Source organism: Fundulus heteroclitus, chromosome 9 (assembly GCF_011125445.2).
Source record: "Fundulus heteroclitus isolate FHET01 chromosome 9, MU-UCD_Fhet_4.1, whole genome shotgun sequence".
Classification (NCBI taxonomy): Eukaryota; Metazoa; Chordata; class Actinopteri; order Cyprinodontiformes; family Fundulidae; genus Fundulus; species Fundulus heteroclitus.
In genome coordinates this window covers 9,177,472-9,203,277 of record NC_046369.1, presented here as the reverse complement: position 1 = coordinate 9,203,277, position 25,806 = coordinate 9,177,472, and the positions used below count along the sequence as shown (strand labels likewise).

Below are 25,806 nucleotides of genomic sequence, written 5' to 3'. Positions count from 1 at the left end.
CCTCAAGAGATGGACTTAAAGATGATGATGATAATAATAATAATGAATTTATTTATTTATGCATTTAAGTTTACATCACAATATCCACAAACTCTTAAAATTTCTTTATATTTTGAGGAAATGAAATGTTTAGATTCATTTTGAAATGAATGTGAGCGTTTTGTTTATAGACCAAAATAGTTTTTAGAAGGTATTTAATTTTAATTATAGCATTTTTATAAAGTATTAGTTGTGTGAAATATATGCATATAGGTTATATGTATATAATGGTGGGGGAAATGTTCATGATTTCTCTTTTTTTGTGTGGATATTTGCCACATCTAAATGTTTCAGATCATCCATATTTGACAAGTATATAGAGCGATATTTAAAGCTAAACCAAGGAAACACAAGATCCTTTGTTTGAACAAAGTTTTTTATTATGAAGGGGGAGAATATCCAAGTCTCCATGGCCCTGTGAGAAAATGTGAATGCTCCCTAAAGCTAACAACTGGTTGGGTCGCCCTCAGAAGCAACATCTGCAGCAGGCGTTTGTGAAAACTGTCTTTTAAAGCAGATGTTTTAGCTCGCCTACCTTTGCAGGACGGTTGTAATTCAGCCACATTGGTAGGGATTTTGAGCATTAACAGCATTTTTACAGTCATACTACAGTATTTCAACCAGATTCAGGTCAGAGACAAACTTGCTGCTGTGTTTTGAATCCTGAATCATCATCTCGCTGCACTTCAGCTTAAGGTCACGGACAGATGGCTGGACACACTTCTTGTTCTGGTAGACAGCAGAATCCATGGATCCGTTCACCACAGCCAGCCTTCCCGGAAAATCACACAACCACCACAGGATTTCTTTTTCTGAAATGCTGTGTTACTTTTATGCCAGACTCAGTGGGGTACACACCATCTGAAAAGTTAAACGTTTGTCTTGTCAGTCCACAGAGTATTTTCCAAGAGGTCTGGAAAAGACTAGATGACTTCTGCTGGTGAAGATTCTCAGTCATCCAGGTCATGGTCATTCCAAAAAAAGTAAAAAACAAAGCAACCGGACTTGTTTTCCGTAGTTGAAGCATATCGCTTCCTCTTCAGGAAGCTTTCTCAATTCAAAAGGTCTAGAATAATGATGAATACCAAGCTTTATACTACTGCCCAAGGCTGTAGTATAACAAGGCCTTTGTTTGGGCACTTGTATAAAGCTTGGTACTCATCATTATTCTAGACCTTTTGAATTGAGAAAGCTTCCTGGAGAAGAAGCGAAACGTCTTCAACTACGGAAAACAAGTCCAGTTGCTTTGTTTTTTTTTATTTTTTTTGAAAGATGACTTCTGGCAAAACTGAGACCAGTATGTTCCTTTTGCTCAGCAGTGGTTTTCATCTTGGATCTTTACCAGGCCGGTCATTTTCTCCCAGTCTCTTTCTTGTGGTGGAGTCATAGACACTAACCTTAACTGAGGCGAATGAGGCTCGCAGTTCTTTGGATATAGTTCTGGGAGATTTTGTGGCTTATTGAATGAGCCACCGGTTCGCTTTTGGAGTAATTTTGGTTGATCGGTGACTCCTGGGAGGTTTGACCACTGTTTCATTCTTTTGACATTTGTGGATAACGGCTCTTACTGTGGTACTCTGGAGTCCCACAGCGACAGAAATTACTTTTATGACCTTTTTCAGGCTGATCTCAATGACGTTGTTGCTCATTTGTTCCTGAATTTTCTTGGACTGCAGCAGTCTCTTTTTCACACAGGTCAACATAGGTTTTGATTTTTTTTTTCTCCTTTCATAATAAACACCTTCATATGGAAACATTTTGCATTCATTTGTGTCTTCTTTGTCCAATATCTAAATCTGTTTGATGAACTAAAGGACTTCTCTTTATGTGAAAATAACTACAGCCAAACGAACCCTACACAAAAACCTTTTTATGATTGCAAAAGGGTTGAGAAAGCATCAAAAGTATTTATTTTTATTCTTGCATTATCTTCATGTTTGTTTAGCCAAATTTGGTAAAATCCACTTTCTATTACAAAATAAAAATCCAAGGTTACATAAACTCTACTTTAGTAAATGAACAGTCACACAACATTTTCCGAGCTCCCTGTATAGCCAAAGATGACATTTGAACTTTTAAAATGTTCTTAGGAAAATTATTAGTAGCATTAGTAGATTTGTGCTGTTAGAAAGTGTTTTCCTTGTTTCTGAACATTACCAGTCAGTGCAGGGGCTGTTTTGCTAATGGCCCACCATGGCATGATGCCAGATCTGTGAGGAAGAGACAAATATAAAAAAGAAAAGAAGTATATTTGTGCATACTTGGAGAAACTAGGAGAGGGTAAGCATTGATGGAGCTAATCTGCCATTACCACCTCTAACATAGAAAGTACTCCTGGATCAGTGCTGCTGTGCTCTTTTTGTGTCTCTGCTCTGTCTTCTCTAACCCCCAGTGGGTCGAGGCAGATGAGCGTTCACACTGAGCCCGGTTCTGGTTCTGCTGGAGGTTTCTTCCTGTTAAAGGGGAGTTCTCCACTGTCGCTAAAAGTCAACAATACAATGCAGGCGACTGTCCACTGTGGCTACACGCCCTTTTAGGAGGAGTGAAAGCTGCTTGACTCAATGCAATCTGCTGGGTTTCCTTTGATAGGAAACTCTTTGACCAATCTGTCTGAATGATTTGATTGAATTTGACTTTGGAAAGTGCCTTGAGATGACTTGTTGTGGATTGGTGCTACATAAATAAACAGAATTGAACTAATTACTCTTAAAGTTTGTTCTCTCCCAACTCACCAGTGGCATGTATTAAAGTATACTGGTGCCTTTCTCCAGGTACCAATGTGGTTTAAAAATAATAATAGTAATAATAATAATAATACATCAAATCTTACAAAGATTGGATTTTTTTTTTAACCCACTGAATATTTAATCAAATTAAAGGTTGGATTATTTTTCACATTTTTTCAGCATGATATTAAGCTTCTGCAACAAAAGACCCATTTATTTTAATCACTTTAAAGATCTTTACCAGGGGTACCGATAAGTCCGAAGGTTGACGTACGACCCTGACCCACCACCATTTCTTACACTTATCCAGACCTGCAGCTCCATCATGGTGAGGGATTAATGTCAGCACGGAAAACTGTTGCCTCCAGCTCAAATGTTGCAGTTGCATGTGTTAAGAAAAATAATGACTTGTCTAAATCCAATCTAGCGTCGAGTGTGCCGAGCCGAGAATGGAGTACGACATCCATTTGTATCAGAATGGCGTTTAGAAGCATATTACTTCTCCATTTCATAGAAACACACTTCATTTTAACAACATTCGGTAAAATATATAAAAAAATATGACTGGATGGAGCTACAGAGTGCCTTAAAGCAAATTCCTGACTGCCGCAGATGAAGTGCATGTTTTATAAAAGTGCGGCATACATGTACTGCATTGCAGGCTTTTCAAACAAAGAGGATTTGCTTAAATTAAGTTCAACTTAACTGTCCCTGTGTGCATTTTTCTGCAGTTAAAGGAGAAAAAGAGGAGCTTACTCAGAGTTCTGGAGGCAGCATTAATTTGGTAAAGTTTGTCTGTTTGAATGCGGTACATGTGCATTTTGGAATTCATTGTGTTTTGGAGGCTTTTCAGAGGTATAGAGGCCACTCTGCAGTGAATAATCCAGCTTTCCTTCTGCTTGGAGTAGCTCGTCTGTGTTTGTAAAGCGCGTGCTGACGCAGACAGGTTGTCAAGTGGAGTAAACTCAGATTTATCTAACCAGCAGGTTTGCTTTGCGGAGCGTCATGCAAGCAGGGAGGCAGGGACGAATGCGAGCAGAGTTTTGTGTCTGCGTGCGCATAAAGGATGATGTGATGGCATCAGTGACTCATTTCCCCTTTTCTACACAAGTCACTATGCTGGCTGGCATTAATTGTAAAAAATAGTTCAGCGAGCTGAGGCTGAGATTACATGAACCCGAGGACAGCTTTGGTGACAGATAGATATACGACACCCGCCACGCTGCGTAATCTCCAAAACAAATGGAGATCCTTTCCTTCCTAGCAGGTTTATGTAGATGCTCGTATTCCTGACTGTGGAGGGGAAAATCTGTCCTGCCTTCTTGCTGGCTTGGAGAATGGTTGCATCTTATGATAAAAAGATAGAAAAACTCAAGGGTGTGGTGTTATTTAGACCAGATTACATTGTAAATGTAAGCAAGGCAAATGTTGTAAGTAGTTGGGAACTCTGCGGCTTCACCTGTTGCTGCTGCAGGCCTATAAAGAGGTAGATTATTATTGGTTTTATCGGCTGCAAACAGAAGTCATAGCAAAGGTAAAACTAACGATCAGTCCTTGATGGTTCCTTGTACGTACAGCCTAATATTACGGTACTTTGTTTGTCTTATGCTTGCTAAGGAAAACTGATTCATAAACCGATTATAGTTGTTTGCCCCTTTGATAAGATTTTAAACAGAAATGCACAAAGTTTTTATTTTCACTATTATTTAGCTTGAGATGAATTTAAAATGACATATCAAAATATACTGTGGTGCGTCACATGATTGTTGTAATGGTGAAAGGTTTTAAATTGGGGAGTTTGTTGTTGTATGTTAAAAACCGCAGTGCTCCAACTGAAGAGCGGGCCGCCAGAAATGACAACGATTCCTGAATTGGTGTCGAAACCTTTTCAGAAAAACACAGAGGAAAAGTTCAGTTGCCTCTGATTTAAACCTGTTTGCTTTTTCCATGACCCGGATAACTGACCCAGTGCAGGCGTATGATGTTTTCACATGTTTTGTACTAAAAGTTAATTATTTGTTAACATTTGCAAGTAGCTTTTCTCCCCCACACCCATTTTTAGTGCTTAAGATTTAAGAACAGAGCACAAAATGAACACAAAGTCCATGTAAATCCTGACTGAACCCAATAATGCAGATGAAGGCCACTATTACAACAGCAGAGTCACAGGCTGGTGCTCTCAACAATTTAAATATAGAGCTATGATGTTGATGGGAAACAACAAAATATTCTTTAAGAGAAATGTATTTACATACCTTATTATTACAAAACAAAAAGACAAGGGTAAATTATTGCAAATACGCATAGTGCTGATTTGTAGCAGAGTGACAGCCTGGGGCTCCAGACCCCTGAGGGTGTTTTTTCCCTTCCATAATAACTATGGCAAAAAATAAATAAATAAATATATTATTTTTTTATGGAAGAGTATGACACTAAAAGTACTAAACATATATTTAATACTTTTCCTGTTATTAGGTTGGAAACTATGTATTCATCTTCTTTTTGCAAAAAGTTTTATGTTTTTATGAATTTTAAAACCTAAAAATAGAAATAAAATTTCCTATAGTGGATGTTTATTTAAAAATAATTAGTTTTACCTTTTTTTTTAAAGAGGTCAACAATTTATTAATTTATGGCTCAGCAGCATCTAGGGCAGAAATGGCCCTTTGGATTGTAAAGGTTGCAGACCCCTGTCTCTTCAGGGGCTCGTTTCTGCAAATAGCGCTTTGTAGTGTTGAGCTGAAGGTGAACAGCTTGTGTCCAGGACGTGTGGGGTCTGCAGAGATGCATGTAAAACATGGGATTACTTTGTGTTATGCTGGCATTTCAATATCAAAGCTCCTTTTTTTTATTGGATAGATCTACTAGTTAAATTTCATCAAATCCCAAATGCGGTGCTTCTTTTAGCTAAAAACCATAATGATCTAAATGACCAGAAATAAACACTTGAATTAAATGACTAAAAATAAATGAATGGGGATTTTCTGATCACAAATGACAGGGACGTCATAAAATCAGAGCTATTTCTTATGTCTGATTGGATCTGTTTCCATAAATCCAATGTGGTCAAGATACAGAGACAGCCACATTAATCTTTTCACTCAAGGGACGATCAGTGAGAGACTTTCTGTTGGTGAGCTGTCTAATTACTTTTATAATTACAGTCCTCTCAGGCTGTAGGAGAGGTTTGTCCTTTTAGTCTTTTTTTTTTTTTTCGATTATGGCACTTCTTTCTCTTCCTGCTCACCAATCTCAGCTGGTTGGACATGTTTTTATCAGCAGTAATAGATTTCACTTCACCTGGACAAGCCTCAGACTGCAGACTACAGGAAAAACTCCAATCAGCGGCTCCCCTCGTTTCTAAATCACTTTTACTGCTGCTGTCCTGTGGTGATCCATGTGTGTTTGGCTGTTTCAGTGCGCAAGAAAGAGACGCAGACAAACTGTATGGATTTTTATTTTTTTTTAACGATTTGAAGACATGTCCTGAAAAATGTTATTTTTGTTTTAATCTTCCTCATTTTGGTTACAGGAATGTCAAATGAAACAAGCCTTTTTCCAGTTTAAGAGATCCTTTTCTGTTCTCTTACTGCCACCTTGTGGAGAATTAGAGTAGTTTTACTTTAATGTCTAATGTCTTTTTTTCATTTCTTCCCTGTCTTTATAGACGTTCACACCGAGTTTCCTTTGACGGAAGTTCAAACCAAATAACCTCCAAACACTCCCTTGATGTAAGTGTCACACCTACAGAAACTTTAACAAACTTTACATGTTGCTCACTTTATAAAATACGTTGTTTGTCTCCTTTCAGGTGTTAAGCTACTTTACTGAACGTGAGTATTACGTAGTAACTAGTAGGTGTGTCCTACTAGTCAATTTCTTTTTATTAACAAGCTTAAAGTCACATTTCCTGTAGGATGTGGTAATGAAATTAATTACAATTGCTGTTATATTTAGATGACTGCTTTTACTGTAAATTTTGAATTCAGTCACAGTGAATCCGGTATTTGAAATAAAGTAATATTGTCTATACAGACAAGTAACGGCTTATTTGATTTCACAATTTAAAGCTGGAAATCACAGCTCACTTTAAACATATATATATATATATATATATATATATATATATATATATATATATATATATATATATATATATATATATATATTACATATAATTTTTAAAGATATATAACCAAACTTGTTTTTATGAGTAAATAAAAATGTTATTTGCTTAATTTTACGGGCAAAGGAGATAATGTTTTATTGCAGAATTCAGCAGAAAAATATTACTTAAATTTTTGTCTTAAATCTCTTGAATGGACATGTTGCAATGTAAACCAAAGTCAAACATACAATAACTTAAAAAAAAAATTTTCTCTGACATAAACATGACATCTAAGTATCTCATGTAATTCAGGACAGAGGTTTGCATGCATTCATCATCACTACAAGTGTTGGTGATTATTGGCTTTTAATGCACCTCAAGACTTAAATGATTATTAAAAAAAAAGAACTGAAAGTAAGAAGGAACTGTTTGGACAAGTTTTATTTTATGCAATAATGGGCTTAACTTTAGCCTTATTTATCCACTGCAAAACCAGTTTAGATGTGTTTTTGGGACCATCGTCTTGCTTGAACTCCCATTCATCCATCCATTTTCTATGCACACTTATCTGTGCAGGTTCTCCAACAGCCATTGGGCGAGAGGCAGGGTACGCCCTGCACAGGTTGCCACTCTGTCACAGGGACATACAGAACAAACAACCATGCACAGATGGATATTTAGAGTAATTAACCTAACAGTCATGTTTTTGGACTGTGAGATGAAGCTGGAGAACCTGGAGAGAACCCACACAGGGAGAACATTCAAACAGAGAGACCCCAGGCTAAACCCGAGGTTCAAACCAAGGACCCTCTAGGTGCAAGGCAACAGTGCTACCACTGTGCCGCTGCTAGAGTAACCAGTGGAAGAAATTAGAAGGAATTCACATTAAATTTAAATATGTGCACCCAAGTCGTGTTTTTTTAGATTAATGTTTAATTGATATTAATTGATAATGTCTGTTCTTGTGTCCAGAGTTTGATGGAGAGCTGGTCGGATGACAGCTGGAACCGTTGTCATAACTGGAGGAATACTGGCCACAGTGATACTTCTGTGTATCATAGCCGTGCTCTGCTACTGTAGACTCCAGGTACGAGCTCGCTGGATGGTTTTCACACAGTAAAAGGGTCCAACACTCCAATCCTGCTTCAAATTATGAAACTACGTGCTCCAGATTCAGGTTTCCACATGAGAAGCTGCTACATGTCCAAACAGAGGCAAAACAATAAAATAAAACCAGAAAGATTTCCTCTTTAGACTTTAGCCCGTCATTGCATCTACTGAAATGTTCAATAAATGTTTAGATTATTGAAAAGTTAACTTATTTCAGGAACTCAAATCACAAAGTGAAACTCATTGTATAAATAAATCACACACAAATAGATGTTTTAAGCCTTTATTTCTGGTTATAATTTGTATTAATATGTGTTCAATAACTGCGTATGTTATTATTTTTGAAAAGGTTCCTTTAATCTGACAACGAGCCTCATTGGAACACGTTATTGAATATGACTTAAACATTCAGTACAGAAATTGAGATAAAAATTGACAATTGTTTTTCAAGGGTAAAACATAAATATATCAAATTCATAGATATTTTTGGTGCCTATAAAGTAATGGTAGATCTATGTCAAAGTGTTCACTGTGGAGTATTCAGTTCTTATTTGGGCCATTTCTTACACATTGCTACTTAAATTAAATTAATTTCAATGTACTTGGCCATCCAAACGTATTTTTTATTTTGTTCATAAAAATGTTTAAACATCTGCACATGAATTGTTTGACTAGAGCAGGGGTGTGTGGTCTGGGGACCATATGCGGCCCTTGGACTGATTTATTGAGGCCCCCAGCTGCAGCTCAAGAACTGGCCCTCCAGGACAGGTGGTTGACGATGCAGATTGAGACATTTTATTTTTCATTAGAGAAAAACTATTCCCATCGAATTTAAAATCACTTAGTATTTGTATTTGTAAAGTATTTGTCTGTGTTAACCACGTTTTATTTTAGTTCTCTTTAATTTTACTGTAAATAGGATCACATCTGTCCAGTAACTTTTCAGAAAAAGCAGACCCAAATATACTTTTAATTTACTAAAATTCAAAGAAAGATTGACCCGAACTCTTTTCTCTTGATTATTTATTTATTACCTATTCTTTAAACGGGGTGGTTTTTCTTTGAATAAGAGAAACAAGTAAAACTATTTTTAATTTCTGAATGTACAATAATTTACACATCCATTTCCAACCCAAAAAATCTCTATACTTTAGGGCAACTAACCCACAAATCGACTTTTTTTTAGCTAATAAACAGTATACATGGATGTCTTATAGTGCTGTCTACATGCCCCTGTAAGTATTTTGACAATTTACAGCACATTTGTTGTAACCTGACCCTAGCCAGATGTATGTCGCTCCGCCTAGCTCCACTCACATCCATTTGGGGCAGATCCATAGGAATTGCCTTTTTTGAAGGCTGGGCCTTTTCAAAAATCCTTGCATATGATTGGATAAGCCACTTGTCTGTCATCTTTATCGACGTGCTATTTCAACCACTCACACTGAAGCTAACCCGTGACGCTGTGAGAGAGACGCAGGAAAAAACAAAACTTTTTTTTTTTTTTTTTATGTGTTTGCTGCTCTAGTGGCACACATTTTATTGACAGTGAGCTGACAGGAAGAGGGGGGAAGACAGGCGGCAAAGCGCCACGGGTCGGAGTTGATCCCGGGCCGACAGCGTTGAGGACTAAAGGCCTCCTAACATGGTTAGCGCTAACCGCTCCGCCACGGGCGCGCCCCGTAAAACAAAACTTGCCAAATCCGGTCGGGAGAAGGGCGAAAACATCGTTTCCACCAACAAAAGCCTTCAGAGCCGTTCTCTGATGTTCTTTGAATGAAACAATATTAGGTAGATTGGACAACACAGAAGAAATAGCAGCATCAATGCTAACGCTTGCTTCCTCGATGCGAGCCGCCATTGTTGTCTGAATCAAAACAGTCTCACGGTCGCTTCTTTACTACGTCACATCTATGAAACTCCAGCCCTGCGTCCTGATTGGCTGGACAATAAAATTGGTTGGAGAAATCACTCTCTATGGGAGAGGTCCCAGATGGATGTGAGTGAAGCTAGGCGGAGCGATATCAATCTGGCTAGAGTCAGGTTACATTTGTTGAACTTCTACTTTTGTTTCTAAAACCGCCTGTGTAGCGCCCTCCTAGGTTTTATCAAGTGTACTGCATTTGGGGGCCGGGTTGCTGCTTGGAGCGGTATACAGAGGCATGGCTTGTGACACATCTTGTTTTGGTCTACCGACAGTGCTCAAGCTCCACCTAGTGGTGGAAAATGGAAAAGGTATTAATCACCAAAGTTTTTTGCTGATTTTTGTTTGAACTATCACCAACTTGTTTGCTTATAGTACTACTGCTGTAAGAAGAATGGGTCTGACAGCGGCTCCCTCTCTCAGCAACACTTTGCTTGCAACGCCTGCAGCATCACTGGCCTGGATGGACCGATCATCACGCCTGTGTCGCTGTCGCCACCGGAACCGGCCAAGTCCTTCAACCCCTCCAAACCCGCTGTGGGGCAACGCCGCTACTGTCCCACCTGCTCCCCCTACGACTCCCCCTTCTACATCCGTACCACTGACGAGATACGCAACGGCGGAGAGCGCGTCACCTACATGCCAACACACTATGAGAACCAGGCGCTGGCAATGCCGCTGCCGGCCGTCCGAGGCTCCCTGTTGAGGGACACCCAGCGAGGTCGGCCGCCTGATTTCTACACCAACACCCGAGCCATCAGCACAGAGGTGTGACCACCTCTTCTTTCGCATCTCGACGCACCAGCATCGCTGAAAAGACACAACTACTATTGTAAATTTTGGCTTCAATGGCGATGCCAGTGAGCTTGTTGAGGCAGCGTATTTACAGACAATCTGGGTTGTAATGGATTTGGCTGAGAACTGTTTTAGCCAGAGATAGGGATGAAAAACAAGGGCAGAAGAGTTCCTGCTTATTATTTTCAAACGAGAACCGATTCTCCTAAATGTCTCTATATGCACCTACATGAAAGGTAAGCCTGCTGACTGTTAATGGGTCTTTATCCACAGAGGGCTATCTAGACCCACCTATGACTTTACTGTGCTGTGTCTTCTTCCCAACGTTAATGTGATGAGATGTATGCGTAAGTTAAAAAAACACTAAAATGTTCACCTTTTTTAAGTAGCTCACACGTAGCAAAGTTTGTGGATCTGTGCAAGCATGAGTCGCACAAAGTGTGCAGCAGGGGAGATCTGGATTTGAATCCACTATGCAAGGTCTTCATTCAACGTCATAGCTTTTCATATCCAGCCATGTCCTTTCAGCGTTTTTTTTGTGCTAAACATTATATTGGCAGAATATAATGTTATGAGTTGTTGACAAGTTTTAACAACTTTTAAGATGGAACGATGCTACACATGTAGATAGACATAAAAATAACTTTTGATAGCACTATATAATGCAATCTGTTACTTTTCCTAAATAGAAAAGTTACTTACCTTGAGCTCAAAGGAAATTTACTGGTTACTTTCGTGTATCCACAACCAAGTAGTTTCACAAGAGTTAAAGGTTAGTTTCCTTTAACATCCAGGAAGCTGAAGCTACCTTTCCGGTACTTTCCAGGAACTTACCAGATACTAAGTCTTCTGATAAAAGTAGTCTCTGAGTTCCAACCTGGAACTTCCGTGAATGATTTGGAAAGGGTGCTGGTTAGCTGCAGGAAAGTAAACTCTGAAAACGTACCGCTTAGTTCAAGGGAAGTATCCGGTAACCATTGTGAAAGCAAACTGTAATGCTGCGTTCCATGTACCTGGGAAATCGGATCTAGGTGCTGGGAATGGCATAACATCTGAGTGAACTGAGTTCCAGTTAACACAGTCGGAGAAGTCGGGATTTCAGAATATCAAAAAAAAGAAAAAAGAACCCAAAGGATCAGGTTTCCAACATGGCAATGGCAAGGAAAGCTGTCGTTCTGTTCGTATTACCTCTTACGAATGATATTTAAAGGTGTACTTTCCACACGTAAACACCACTTTTAATTTGGTCGGTTAAGAGTTGCAGATGCTACATGTGACATTGATTTTAGACGCACTCATAGAACTGGAAGATAAACATGTTTTCATCACAGCTTACTGTTTGTTGATGTGAGGAGGAGCCATATTGGATCCGAAAATCGATCAAAAAAAAGTTCTCAGACTTTCCGAGGAGAAAGTCCAACTTTAGCAGACTGCAACTGGAATGCAGCACAAGTTTCAGCAGAGTAACCAGGAAGTTCCAACAATATCCCCAAAAGGGACCTGATATGTTCCTAAAAAATAAATTGTGAGTTTAAGGAAATTGGGCCCAGAAAAGTAACTGGTGGGTTCTGGAAAAGTACCTGGTATGTTGTAAAATGTACCTGGCAAGTTCCGGGAAGCTCCCTAGCAAAGTACCTCAAAAGTTCCCGGAACGTTTTCGGGAAAGTACCTGATAAACCTCAATAAGGTTACAATAATTACCAGGTAGGTTTGTTGGAAAAGTCCCCAATGCTGCGTTCAGACCAAACGCTTTCTGAGCATCAAGGACATCAGGTTTACATCCAAAGTCTATGGTGGACACACCTCAAGGGTCTTCGAGACAATTTGTAGCGCATCTTGTGCATCTTGCACTGTGCCTTTAGAAGCTTTCACTGCTTTTCGTGCTGCGAATTTGGCTTGACACACGTTAAGCGCTTCTAGAGTCGACCGAAATGTGAACTTTTGCAGCTGGATGCGGAGTGTCCACCAATCAGAGAGATTCTGCTATGTGGCTGATAAATGTTAACATCAAGCCTCCTGAATGATGCCCACTAATCTGAGACAGATGGACAGATACTGTTCAGCTGAAATGGGACACCTGTGGTTGGGAGCACAGATGCCGGTCAGCAGGTTGTCAAACTGGGCTGGGTGAGCAGAAATAGAGCTGAAACCGACCCTCTTCAGCTCGCAGCTCCTGCAGTAGGTACTGAAACTCACCAAACTCAAAATACCTCTGAATTATTTGTAAATTCAGACAGGGCACAGATTATATTACATTATTCAGTAAATAAAGCCAAGCCACTCTCTCCATTTCATCCACAATTTTCCAAAGAGTCCGGCAGAGGAAGAGAACAGGGCAGCTCCTCCCAACAGGAGCCACTGTGCCAGACGTGCCGTCAGAGCGTTGAGTTTCTAGACAGCGCGTCGGACTTTTATGTGCAAAAGCGTCCAAGTTGAGGCATGGGATGCCTTTTTGACGCTGAAAAGGCGTTTGGTCTGAACGCAGCATAAGGCTAACTCCTGAGTTCCAGTAGTAGTGGATTTAATATGTAGTGTTACCAAACTTTTTAAGAAGAAAAATTAAACATGGTGTTTCAATACATTTTTTAAGATGTAACTAAATGTAACTAACTAATCTGAGCCCCTAATATGCTTAACCAGTGATTTTTGTCTTCTCTGAAAAAGATGCAAAAAAAAAAGTTATGTAAATATTTACCTAAACGCAATCTTTCAATCCCACCGTATTTTTTTTGAACAAGCTGGGATCTGAGCATTTGGAAAAAAGGGGGTTTGGTTTACTGGTTTGTGGGATTTCTTCTACACTCCCATTTTCATACTCATCATTCTCTCCTACTCGCCTGTTAGATATCTGAAATGCAAATACCCGTGCTATTTATGTTTTCACATTCTGGTCACATTTCTTGAATGAAAAACTTCCATTATACACCTTCTTTTCACTTAGTATTGCTCAAAATGACGTTTCCTGTGTTATTGGTCCCCTGTGAACAGCATGGCTGAGATGGAGCAATAAACCTTCATGACTTGAACGGTGTGAAATTATTGACAAGTTCTAAGACCTACTTAGACAGGTCTGGAGTTAAAAACACATGTCTTTAGCTGATATAAACCTCCTTAATCTCTTTTCAGCAGTGGTATAGATGAACTTTATCTATAAATATTGCTTTTGTTACAATAAATGAAAATTTTCTAAATGAAGTGAGTGCTTCTTTTTGAACTAAGCATTATCCATTTGCGTTCCAGCTAAAATTTCTTTGGTGTCATGGATAATTTAACTAAAATCACACAAAGTTCACAAATAATCCATGAGATTTTGTATCAGTGTAAAATCCCCTAACCCATGTGACTGTCATCTTAAACAGCTTTAAAAATCCTTTGATTATTTAAGTAGTGTAGCAACTATCTATTTTCCTGTTTATTTAACCTGTTACATTAAAAATAGTAAGAAAAACGTTTTTAAATGTGGTTTCAAAGAAAACTGTACACCGTATCTATAAAAAAAGGAATATTTGATGGTGAGTTTTGACAATTAAATATTTATAAATCTATACACGGTCTCTGTGTAATTATTGATCTCATTAACTCCTCTCTCTCACTCGCACTCACCCAGAACAGCTTCACACGACTACTTTATGGCGCTCATTGAGAGAATGCCAAGAGATTGGATAGCAGTAATCCAAACAAGGGGCTGTAGGACTGACCACTGGATGAACCTAATGTATTTTAATTATAGGACAGGTATGGCAATGGGGAGATTCAGTGGAGAACAATGACAAACAAAGGGCTTAAATACTGAGGGGCGTATGAAACAAGATATCTGGCATGTTGTGTGGATCTGGATTAGTACTGTCATGACCTGGCTCAAAGGCCATAACAAAAATGGAAATACACCATGTATAAGAATTTTAAAATGGCAAATGATTTAAATCATCCTAAGGTTAAAACCAAAACTGTTGTTATGAAGCTAGGGAGTCAGTAAAATCAGTAGTGTATGTTGTGGATGAGTGGAGAATGTCTGTGGAAGAGTTGCAAAGACCTACAAAGCAAAAGGCCAGTTGGCACCCAGGGTTTAAAAAAGCTGATGTCAAGGGCCTCACCGGGTCCATGGTGTTCCATTTAAGTAATTAGTGCTGCAAGAAAGGTAAATTCCTCACTCTAACTACATAAAATGTACCCAAGGGCAGGCAGGATGAGCACAGAGAAGAATTTAATGATAAAAACAGAAAACTTGCAGGAGTTGCAAAGGAAAACTGGACATTGAGTACAGGGAGAGAAACTGGCATTATAACAGCAGGATCCATTGAAAAACACTGGCAATCAGTACTGTACTGAGGGAAGAGTGGAGAATCGAATGCAGGTGAGTTAATAAGCGGGTTATATGGAGCAGCAGAGGCAGAAGCCGAGCAGGGGGAGACTAATTTAACATGAATGGAGCTAAATTAAGACACAAAGAAGCTTCAGAAATTTAAGAGAATTAGATCCAAATGTACAAAGAACAGAACACAAGAACAAACTAAACACAAAGGAATGAACACATATGGCAAGATCACATAGAACATAGACAAACAACAAGGGAAGGGCACAAAATAAAACCAAAAGGAACAGGAGCTAGGAGCTATAATTAGATGTATTTGAAGGGATCCATGTTGTTAGTGTTAACAGAACAGCACAACAAAACTTTGAATTAATGGTTTCTGAGCATTCATTCAGTATTCCTCTGTCCACACATGATTGGACTAAAAGTGTTTTTACTCCCAATAAAATTGCTAAACCTTCCAGTTTTTCTAAACCTTCAAATAAAGTGAAAACAAAGTGACCTGTATCTGCATAGATTCTAATCTATTTTTAATTCAGTTTTGCCACATATCTGACCTTCTCCAAAGGACTCCAGTTTAGAAAACTTAGCTGGGGTCCCAAACGTTTGGTGTAAATTAATTCAAAATAAGCCATAAACTAGACATTTCCTGCCCATAATTGATGTGCTACCCATCCTCACAGCCTATTTCCCACATAGGCACCACGCAAAAAATATTAAACTGGATGACTACGATGCTTAACACAAGAAATCCTCTTTATTCTATTTTATTTTTCCTAAGTTACAACAGGAAAAGTTACTTATTACATATTTTTTTTGTATCACAAAGTTAATCTCATGTTTAAATCCACATATCTACAGTATATGGTTATCCTTTGCCTTTCTTGACAAAAACCAACTTCTACATTAGCGCGCTGACCGTCTCCATGGCTACTCTGTGTTTGTGCATGCACGTGCACGTTCGCGCGTGCCTCGCTTTGCGCCACACTTCCGCCTTTAATTGTCTTCTCCGTGACGGAGGCGGCCGCGCATGGCGCTCCAACACGATGAGAGCACAAGTGGCCATCAAGTGGATCTGGAGCCGACAGCCGCCGAGATGCTGCAGGCGGAGGCAGAGAAACCCAAGAGATCCACTCATGGCTGGACTTCAACGCAGGGAACATGAGGGTTCACCGCAATGGAAATGCATTTAACTCGCCGTGGTACTTTGGACATTCTTGCCTGGATAGTTTTCACCTCTTCACTGTTTCTAATAGATGGTAAGTGACTTTTATTCCTGTTCTCTGAATCTAGTTTGTTTTTCTCTAATGCTCTACACTGATTTATGTATTTATTATTATATGTGTTGTTTGTTCAAATTAGTAAGAGAAATGTTTTTTATTATATTACATTTTTTTAGTGTTAGGGTAAAAAAAATAAAAATAAATAATAATATATATATATATATATATATATATATATATATATATATAAGAAAAACGAGAAATTTTGCATTTATACAGCAAACAGTTGCAGAATGTTACCTCCACTTAAGTCAAAAGATAAGTGAGAGAAGAAATTCTCATCACTGATGATTAAAAACAAACTTAGATCAGGGTGAATGTTTAAAGAAAAACTTTAAACAAGCCAATATACAAAACCCATAAAGAAATAAAAAGACAGTAAATACAAAAATACAACATTATAATACATTTTTAAAGTAGAAAAATACAAACATAAGAAAATCTACAATTTTCAAAATTCTTACAAAATTCAATGTACAGTTTCTTCTTCCCAACTTATCAGGAAATTATTAACTGCATGTAATTTATACTGTACTGTAATGTAATGGCTGCAGTAGAGCAGGAATAGTGTTAACCAGTAACGCTGCGCCAACAAGCTGTTTCATTATAAAGATTCTTACATCTGAAGCCTTCGACTACAGCCTAAATCTAACTGCCCCAATCAAAGCCTTTCGTATAGCCTGAAATATCTAAAAGCTACGTAAAAATCTATTTTGCATTGTAGTTTTAGGCTGATCTCTGCCTTTTGAACCCGTTCATGTTTGGAATTTCAATTGCATGTCTTTAGGCTGACATCATTAGCTGGACTAATCTTTGCACGTTTTCTACACACCGAAAAGCCATAGATGATGTAACAATGAGGGGCAACTGCAGCGGCCCCTCAAAAAGATTTAGGAGACTGGGGAGGAGAGATTTCACATAACGACGGGTTTTCCTTCACGGTTGCACTTCTCTCCAAAGCGTCTATGAACAACCTGCCGTCTTATCTCCAGTGAAACAGAGGCATGCAGCAGCAAAGTGTATCAGGACAGAGGCGATCGGGTCTCCCACATGGGCCATTGGAGGACCAGATAGGACCAGACAAAGAGCCCCAGGAATGATTTACATATGAAGGAGCCCTCACATGCTGTGGGGGGGGGCTGTGTGCTCCGAATTTTACTGAGGTCTGTCTCAAAGGAATACTGATGATCACCAGTATCTGCTAAAAAAAAATAAGCCAGACCTCATCAGCGACAAGTACATTCATATCAAACAGTTAAGGTTTTACGGTACTTACGTACAAAATGTTGATGTAAGCAGATCTCAATGTAACCGCTGATCCTTGTAATGAGGGCTAATACAGGCACATGCTCACTGCATCACAGCTTATGCTCTTAATCCTCATCATATCCTGAATCAAACTCTGCAGACGCGTATGGCGGCTCCCAGAGAAGCCGGCTGGTTGTTTGTGAAACTGATTGACCTCCAATTAAAGGCAGATGAGAGGAGTCTGATATTTCCTACAGGCTGTTCCAGACCTTAAAGGTCCCTCAGACTGATTGCGCTCTTGAAGGATGATTACTTTCTGAAACATCTCAACAATTCATGCCCTCTGATACGTTTGTAATTCGCCTTGCACCAGTCACAAACACTTTCATGCGTCCTTTTCTCCAATCAATATTCATGTGCTACTTCAGGGCCGGTTTTGGAAAGTGCTACAGTCTGATTGTCACCTAAGAAAGCAACACTTCAATAGATCTGAAGCCCTTCGTTAAGCCTCTTTGTCCCCTTATATTGAACATGAATTACAGGAAGCATTCAGGCGATGCATTAGTGGCCATTGTGTTCACAATTACAGTCAGGATATAATCAAAAAGATAATTTATTCCAGTATCTTAATTCAGTGAGTAAAATACATTAGATAACTTAATTATACACCAGATGGATGTTTTCGTCGAGCCTTTATCTCTATTTTAGTTAGTTATAATAATTTTCCACTTACAGCTAATCAAAACACAACATTTAAGATTAGAATATTACACCAGACCAATAAAAACATTTTTGACACTGAAATGTGGTTTTATTGAAAAGTAAAAAAGTATTTTCCCTGTGGCCATCAGACTGTTGAACTGCTGAAGCTATAACTGGACTCTGTACCACATTTGCATATCTGCACATTTGCATCATTGCATCCTTATCTAGCATTACAAATGCTGCCGAACCTACTGCAATTCACTGAAATTTTCAAGCTGTATGCAAACAAAATTTCTTTCTGTACGCATTCTGTGCATACAAAATGACAAATAAAGTTGTCCAAGTCTAAGTCTAAGTCTATATTTAATACCTGCTATGGTTGTTATTTCAAAAACTTACTTTTAATCTGACAAATGAGCTTCAGCGGTACACAGATTGTGATTTAATTAATATACTTGTACTGCCTGCCATCTCTCTAGTCTTTGATCCAAGGGTTCAAGACTTTCCTATATTCAGTTAAAGGTTTTTTTTTATTAATAAAGATAAGCCTTTCTTTAGATTTGTTTTGTTTTTCACTCATTTTCAGACCAGTTCGTGCAGCAGACATGAACGCAAATTGTGCAGTTTGATCCTATAACACTGTAAAACCTGAAATTCAATTTAACACTAATTTAATAAATGAAAGAACAACTGCAGCAGCAAGTTTGTTTGGGCACGTCTTTATCAGCTTTGTTGTTCTAGGAATGGAAGTTTTTCTTCCTCATTCTTGATGCACAAAATAGCTCAGGTTCAGTCAGACTAAGAGTGTCGGAGCGCATCAATCTTCACGTCTTAGGGCTGGACTTTGACTGGGCCATTTAAACAAATGAATGTAGTTTTTGTTTTAAACTCAGCATTTAGCTCTGGCTGAGTGATTACTGTTGTTTTCCTGGTAGAAGATAAACCTCTGCCCCAGATGAAGTCTTTTCCAGACAGGTTTTCTTTTGGATTGCCCTGTAATCGTCTTGTAATCTATCAAAAGCAGTTGCGACAGAGAAGTTATCTACCTCCCCTTTGTTCACTCTTCATCTCAAAAGTAATGAAGCAATGTGATTCAGCATATTTCCCAACCTAAACTTATTGATTTATTATTTAATTAAACTATTTACAATTATTAATGATAATAAGAGAACCACCAAGAATCCATAATTCATATGATTCATAATTATAACACTCTAAGGTATATTTTCTAATGTTTTCAGGAGAAACAAAAAACACCAAAACAAAGATAAATACAATCCTCACACCATTTCTACAAACTAGTCCCAGTTCAGTATCATTAACACCGAGCGACACATCAAGTTTAAAGCAGGGTTATAAAACCATGACCCAAAACTATGAATGCCTCATGGAGCACATTTTGATTTTGATCTCAAAATGGAAAAAGTATGGATGGCACAAGCTTGAAACTACCAAGGTGCGGTCATCCACCTAATCTGACAGGTCACTTGAGTTGAGCGTTAATCAAAGAAGCAGCCAAATGGACCGTGGTGTCATTGGAGGAGCTGCAGAGATTCACAGCTCCGGTGGGACAATCTGTTGACCTGACAAACATTAAGGCCTGTAGACTCTGCAAAAGAACAGAGACATTTTTTCTTATATTATTCCAGTAGGATCAGTCTGACAGAAACTTCAGGATAAGATCGTTCATATTTTAAAGATTCAAGACAGTATGTGTGTGGGATAGGAGGCCTTTGTAACTAAATGCCAAAACTCTATTAGGGACTTGGTCAGATGTCAGATCTCTGTGTTTACGCTCACTGCCAGGGTATGCATTTTGTCTAAATAAAAAACATCAGGAAATGTTTCATTAAAGAAAAGGCCTTTGTAGTTTGATATTAAAAACACATCTTATTCCTAGGTGCATCCCTTGACAAGCCACCTCCAACTGTGGACCCTTGCTTCCCAAATCCGTGCCAGAATCAGGCAATATGCAGAGTCCGCGGGGACGGCTACTCCTGCTTCTGCGTGCCAGGCTTCCAGGGCGCTCACTGCCAGATAGATGTGAACGAGTGTGCCTCACAGCCCTGCAGGAACGGAGCCACCTGTGTGGACAGAGTGGGTCAATTCTACTGTTTGTGCCCCGCTGGATTCACAGGTGAGTGTTTGACCTCACAAACTAAATATGTTCACGTCTTATCGGATTTAAAAGTAAATTCCTACATGGATTTAAATGTAAAATGCAGAAATGTCATCTTTACTCCTGACATTCTTAAATACATTGCGTAGTTTTATATGATCTTACTCTTATATGACATCATCTACAAGGACAACATTAATTCAATTCAATTCAATTCAATTCAATTCAATTTTATTTATATAGCGCCAAATCATGAAACATGTCATCTCAAGGCACTTTACAAAGTCAAGTTCAATCATATTATACAGATTGGGTCAGATTGGGTCAGATTATACAGATAAAATTAATTAATAACATTAATATTCAGAATAAGCTTTATTTGCCAGGTGTGTGTACACACCAGGAATTTGACTCATGATTGTACAATGCTCATGATGTGCTTACTTATACAATTATACGCAACGATATTGTTAAGTGATTTGTGATCTAAAAGTACCTACTTATTAAGTACTTAGTATCGGTACTTGGAATCAGCAAGTATCTAAAGAATGTAAAGTAAAGAAGTGCTCTGTCCAGAAAAAACTGGTATCTGGACACCCCTACTGTGAACCAGAGCATTCAGATTTTACATTTATGGACAAAGATGCGGAAGGCCTTTTGTAAAAAGAAAACTAACATTGCAAATCACGTTGAAAGCCCCATCTTGTAAATCATGCTGGTCGCAGCGTCATGCTGTGGGGAATGTTTTCTTCCAGAAGGCCAGGGAAGGTGGTCGGTGTTGACGGGACGTTGGATGAAGCTAAACGCAGGGAAATCCTGCAGGATAACCTGTTAGAGGCTGCAAAGGACTTGAGACTGGGGCAGAGGTTCACCTGCTAGCTGGAAAAAATAGACAAACCTACAGCCACAGCTACAATAAAATGGTTTAGGTCAAAGCATATTCATGTTTCAGAATGCCTCTGTCAAAGTCCAGATCTAAATTCGACTCAGGAATCCGTGGCAGGACTTAATGTTTACAGATTGTTTCCAACTAAAGTGACAAATGCGACAATTTAGTAGCTACATGTCGCTAAATACTGCACAAAGGGAACTAAAAGTAAGTGAAACTTTCCTGAAATCATTGTATTTTTCCTTGATTAGAGCAGGTACATAAGACTATTTGCCAATGGAATAAGATTTTTGCATTTAAAATAGGAACAATTTATCTCCATCATCTTATTTCAAGTGCAGGATATCTAATTATCTTATTTTCGAGATGAATTGTTCCTATTTTAAGTGCAAAAATCTTATTCCATTGGCAAATAGTCTTATTTTGCTCCTCAAATCAAGGAAAAATATACTAATTTCAAGAAAGTTTTACTTACTTTGTTCCCTTTTTGCAGTGAAGAAAAGGCGGTTCTACAATGAAAATACAAATGCATGGCATACTTTTGACATTTTTACTTGTAAAAAATAATCCTTTTTATTCCACTTTATAATTATATTATCCTTTTGTTTTCGCTAAACCATAAAAACCCGAATAAAATACACTGAAGCTTTTGTTATAACGTGACAAGATGTGAAAAAGGCAATCTACTCTCACTGCTACAAACACAATCATTCAGATCTTTCTCGGTTTTTTTTGTTTTTTTTCCTGCAGGTAAGTGCTCAGATAGAGCTAGGTTACTGCATACAAGGCGCTGTTTGTATTAAAAGTTCAGGCCAGCTGCACGGAGGAAAAGCTTTGCTGCCACATGAAAGAGAAGCCCCACGACAACGTTCAGCCGGCCTGAAAGCTTCGCTCCCGTCTCCCCCTCTGCCCTCAGCCCCGTGCAGCTGGGCTCACCTGGCCCCTGACATCTGTGTGGCTTTGATGATGTTCACAGGGACCACTTGTGAGATCCAGACCGATCAGTGTCAGCCACAGCCTTGTCTCCACCACGGCACTTGTGTCGACCACGCCGGAGGCTTTCGCTGCGTCTGCCACGCTGGTTTCCAAGGAGACCGATGCGAAATCAACACCGACGACTGCCAGGAGGAGCCGTGCCAAAACGGGGCCCTGTGTGTGGACGGGGTGAACGAGTAAGTGGTGAAATGCAGCAGAAGGAACTGTTGAGAAAACGTGTTTGTTAACGTGACGCCGAAAAAAAAACATGTGTGATTGCCTCAGATACAGCTGTGACTGCTCACACACCAAGTTCACCGGCCCACACTGTGAGGCACCGCTGGCACCATGCGACTCTGAACCCTGCTTCAACAGCGCCATCTGCAAGGACAACCAGGGTAACTACACCTGTGAATGCTGGCCGGGTGAGTAAAACATCTATTTTGTGTTTTTCTTTTTTTATCTTGATCTCATCATGTCCCTAATCGCCTCATTTCAGGGTTTGAGGGGCGTAACTGTGAGATAGACCTCAACCAGTGCAGCAGCAGTCCGTGCATGCATGGCGGCCGCTGCATCGAGAGGGCATGGCTGGATTTTTATGACATCAAGTCTCTGCTGCCTGAACCCTACGACCACAGATTTGTTGCAGGCTACACCTGCGTCTGTCCTCCAGGAACAACAGGTGGGTCGTTTCTAATGTGAGGAATGAATGCTTCACATTGAAACCAGGTTTTTAGTCTTTAGCTCGCAGGCAGCTGATGTTGATAATCAGCTGCCTGATTATCAGCAACATCCCCAACAAACGTGGTCTTTATGGAGGAGTGGCAAGAAGAACGCCATCAGGGAGATGAAGCTATAACAGTTCCATGTGTAGTTTGTCATGTCCGAGGGACACTGCCAATGTTTGGCTTCATGTGTTCTACTCAGCGGTGACCAAAACTGAACTTTATTGGCTTATGTGCCAAAAAGGTGGCAGAGAACTGATACGGCACATTGCCATAAACGCACCTTAACCCTGATAAAAGGTGGTGGTGGAAGCATCATGCTGGTTGGAGACGGATCTACAGCCTACACTGCAAAAACGTATCTAAAAATAAGTAAAACGTTCTTAAAATTTGTGTTTTTTGTCCTAGATTTGAGCAGGTAAATAAGATTATCTGCCAATGGAATGAGTATTTTGACCCCTAAAATAAGATAATTAGACATCCTGCACTTGAAATAAGATGATGAAGATGAATTGTTCCTATTTTAACTGCAAAAATCTTATTCTATTGGCACATGATCTTATTGACCTGCTCAAATCAAGGAAAAATACACACATTTTAAGAACATTTGACTTATTTTTAGTTTCATTTTTGCAGTGTATCTGAGGCCTACAGTGAATTGGGTTAGATTAATATTCATGTGTTTGAAGATACTGGTCCAGAACTTAATACAAATGAGAATCTGTTGCAAGAATTGAACATTTATTAAAAAACAGGATCCAATCTGACTGAGTTCGGGCTATTTTATAACAAAGAATGGGCAAAAATGTGCTAGTATGGTAGCTAAATGCAGCTCAACTCTAATTGGAGGAGTTTTGAAGGCGGCTAATTGCACAGGATTTTTTTAGAGGTCTTGGTGTAAAGAGGGCGTGATAAAAATCCAGATGCCCTACAGATTTTTATATGTTAAAGATTTTAAAAAACATTTTTTTTATTTATGATCTATTTAGTGATGGTCCGTCACATCAAGTGCACAGCTCAAAGGCAACAAATCTTATAAAGATCCAGGGGTGTGAATACTTTCCACTGAACAACTATCTAGGTACATTAAGCCAAACATGGTGGAGGGGAGTCAGTAATGATGCTGAGAAATGCATATTTTAGATTGTAACATGTAATCCTCTAAGTTTTTACATGAACTCATACGCAGTAAAACTGAACATCTCAGCTGTGAAATCCTCACATTATTCCTGCCTGCGCACCAGCGTTGGTCGGACCGTGAGCGGCTGCCCGCTGATAATTGTGTTCTAAAAAGTGACTCTCCGCCGGTCGCGGCGGCTCTGACTCAGTAAGGTGGCCAAATAGCATTAGCCTAATCCCCCCCGGGGATCTGGCTTTGCTGGTCTCCTGACTGAACATGTTCAGCGCCACATGCTTCAGAGCGCACGGCTACACGGGCAGCACAGCTCCGCCGGGACACAAACGCAAACTAATATGAAGTCATACGGGTTTGGGTCAGTTCTGTGGGGAAACGTCTTGGCATGATGTTGGCGCCTGCACCATGGATTTTGTGGATTTTATTGCTTGGGACAGGTAATTAAGTGTTTTTATTTATGCGAGTAATGCCATTGCATAACAGTCGGTCACCTGATGTTTTTTTTTCTCTCATCATTAATCTCTGGTTAATTAAAACAGTTAATTTAATGCTTAACGGTCAGATTCAGATTTAAAATGTTTTTTTTTTTCTTGATCATTTTTATTTCCTTATTTGATTTGTTTTTATTAATTTAACACTGAATTCAACTAGTGATTCGTATCAGCTCTGTCTAAATGCCTGGTTAAGAGGATATACACACTCGTTTTAATGGAAAAAAAAAAGAAATAAGCTGAATCTGACAAAAGTAATAGTAAATAAAAATTCTATGAAAATGAACAGATGAAAGTCAGACGTTTCTTTTCAACCATGCTTTAACAGAATGATTTAAAAAAAATAAACTCATGAAAAAGGCCTGGACAAAAATTATGATAACCCTAGAAAAGTGTAAATCAAGGTGTGTCCACTACACTGCAATAAGAGAACTAAAAATAAGTCAAATTTTCTTGAAATTAATGTATTTCCCCTGGATTTGAGCAGGTAAATAAGGTTATTTGCCAATGGAATGAGTATCTTTATCCCTAAAATAAGATAATTAGATATACTGCACTTGAAATAAGATGATGGAGATGAATGGTCCCTGTTTTAAGTGTAAAAATCTTATTCCATTGGCAAATCATCTTATTTACCTGCTCAAATCAAAGAAAAATACTCTAATTTCAATAAATATTTTTCTTATTTTTAGCTCTATTTTTGCAGTGTAGTTAGCACCATAGGCGTCTATGATCCTGTAATCAGTTAGTGGGGCTAGATATGGTGCTACAGGTAGTCACTGTGCTGTTTGCTGACATGGTGTGTGCCACGCTCAATATGGACCAGAGGAAGGAAAGACTTGTCTCAGGAGATCAGAAAGAAAGTGATAGACAAGCATGTTTAAGGTAACGACTATAAGACCATCTCCAAGCAGCCTGATGTTCCTGTGATTAACGTTTATAATATTAAGAAATTTAAGATTCATGGGACTGTAGCCAACACCATTGTTAAAAAAAAACAAATCCTAAAAAGAGCCAGACTGGAATTTACCAAACTACATGTTGACGAGCCACAAAGCAGAATGTCCCCTGCACTGCAAAAAACGAACTTAAAAATAAGTATAATGTTCTTAAGATTTGTGTTTTTGTCCTAGATTTGAGCAGGTAAATAAGATTATCTGCCAATGGAATGAGTATTTTGACCCCTAAAATAAGATATTTAGACATCCTGCACTTGAAATAA

General features: G+C 38.9%; 2 protein-coding genes across 4 annotated transcripts in view; both read left to right on the top strand.

Annotated features, from left to right (window-relative positions):
* fam163a (family with sequence similarity 163 member A) overlaps positions 1-11,055 on the top strand; it is a 35,367-nt gene extending 24,312 nt beyond the window's left edge. The window contains exons 2-5 of one of the 2 annotated variants that reach the window (XM_036140969.1): positions 6,433-6,496; positions 6,577-6,598; positions 7,846-7,960; positions 10,283-11,055. In XM_036140969.1, coding sequence (XP_035996862.1) covers positions 7,868-7,960; positions 10,283-10,681 — 492 coding nt within the window. In that variant the 5' untranslated portion in view covers positions 6,433-6,496; positions 6,577-6,598; positions 7,846-7,867 and the 3' untranslated portion in view covers positions 10,682-11,055. The remainder of the gene's footprint in view (positions 1-6,432; positions 6,497-6,576; positions 6,599-7,845; positions 7,961-10,282) is intronic. The other variant, XM_036140970.1, reaches the window with a different exon arrangement.
* A 4,975-nt stretch (positions 11,056-16,030) lies between these two features.
* The window catches only part of crb1 (crumbs cell polarity complex component 1), a 38,276-nt gene continuing 28,500 nt past the window's right edge, over positions 16,031-25,806 (top strand). Inside the window, exons 1-5 of one of the 2 annotated variants that reach the window (XM_012853609.3) lie at positions 16,031-16,273; positions 20,151-20,387; positions 22,235-22,430; positions 22,519-22,658; positions 22,733-22,915. In XM_012853609.3, coding sequence (XP_012709063.2) covers positions 16,192-16,273; positions 20,151-20,387; positions 22,235-22,430; positions 22,519-22,658; positions 22,733-22,915 — 838 coding nt within the window. In that variant the 5' untranslated portion in view covers positions 16,031-16,191. Of the gene's footprint in view, positions 16,274-20,150; positions 20,388-22,234; positions 22,431-22,518; positions 22,659-22,732; positions 22,916-24,370; positions 24,531-25,806 lie in introns of those variants that run through there. The other variant, XM_021311166.2, reaches the window with a different exon arrangement.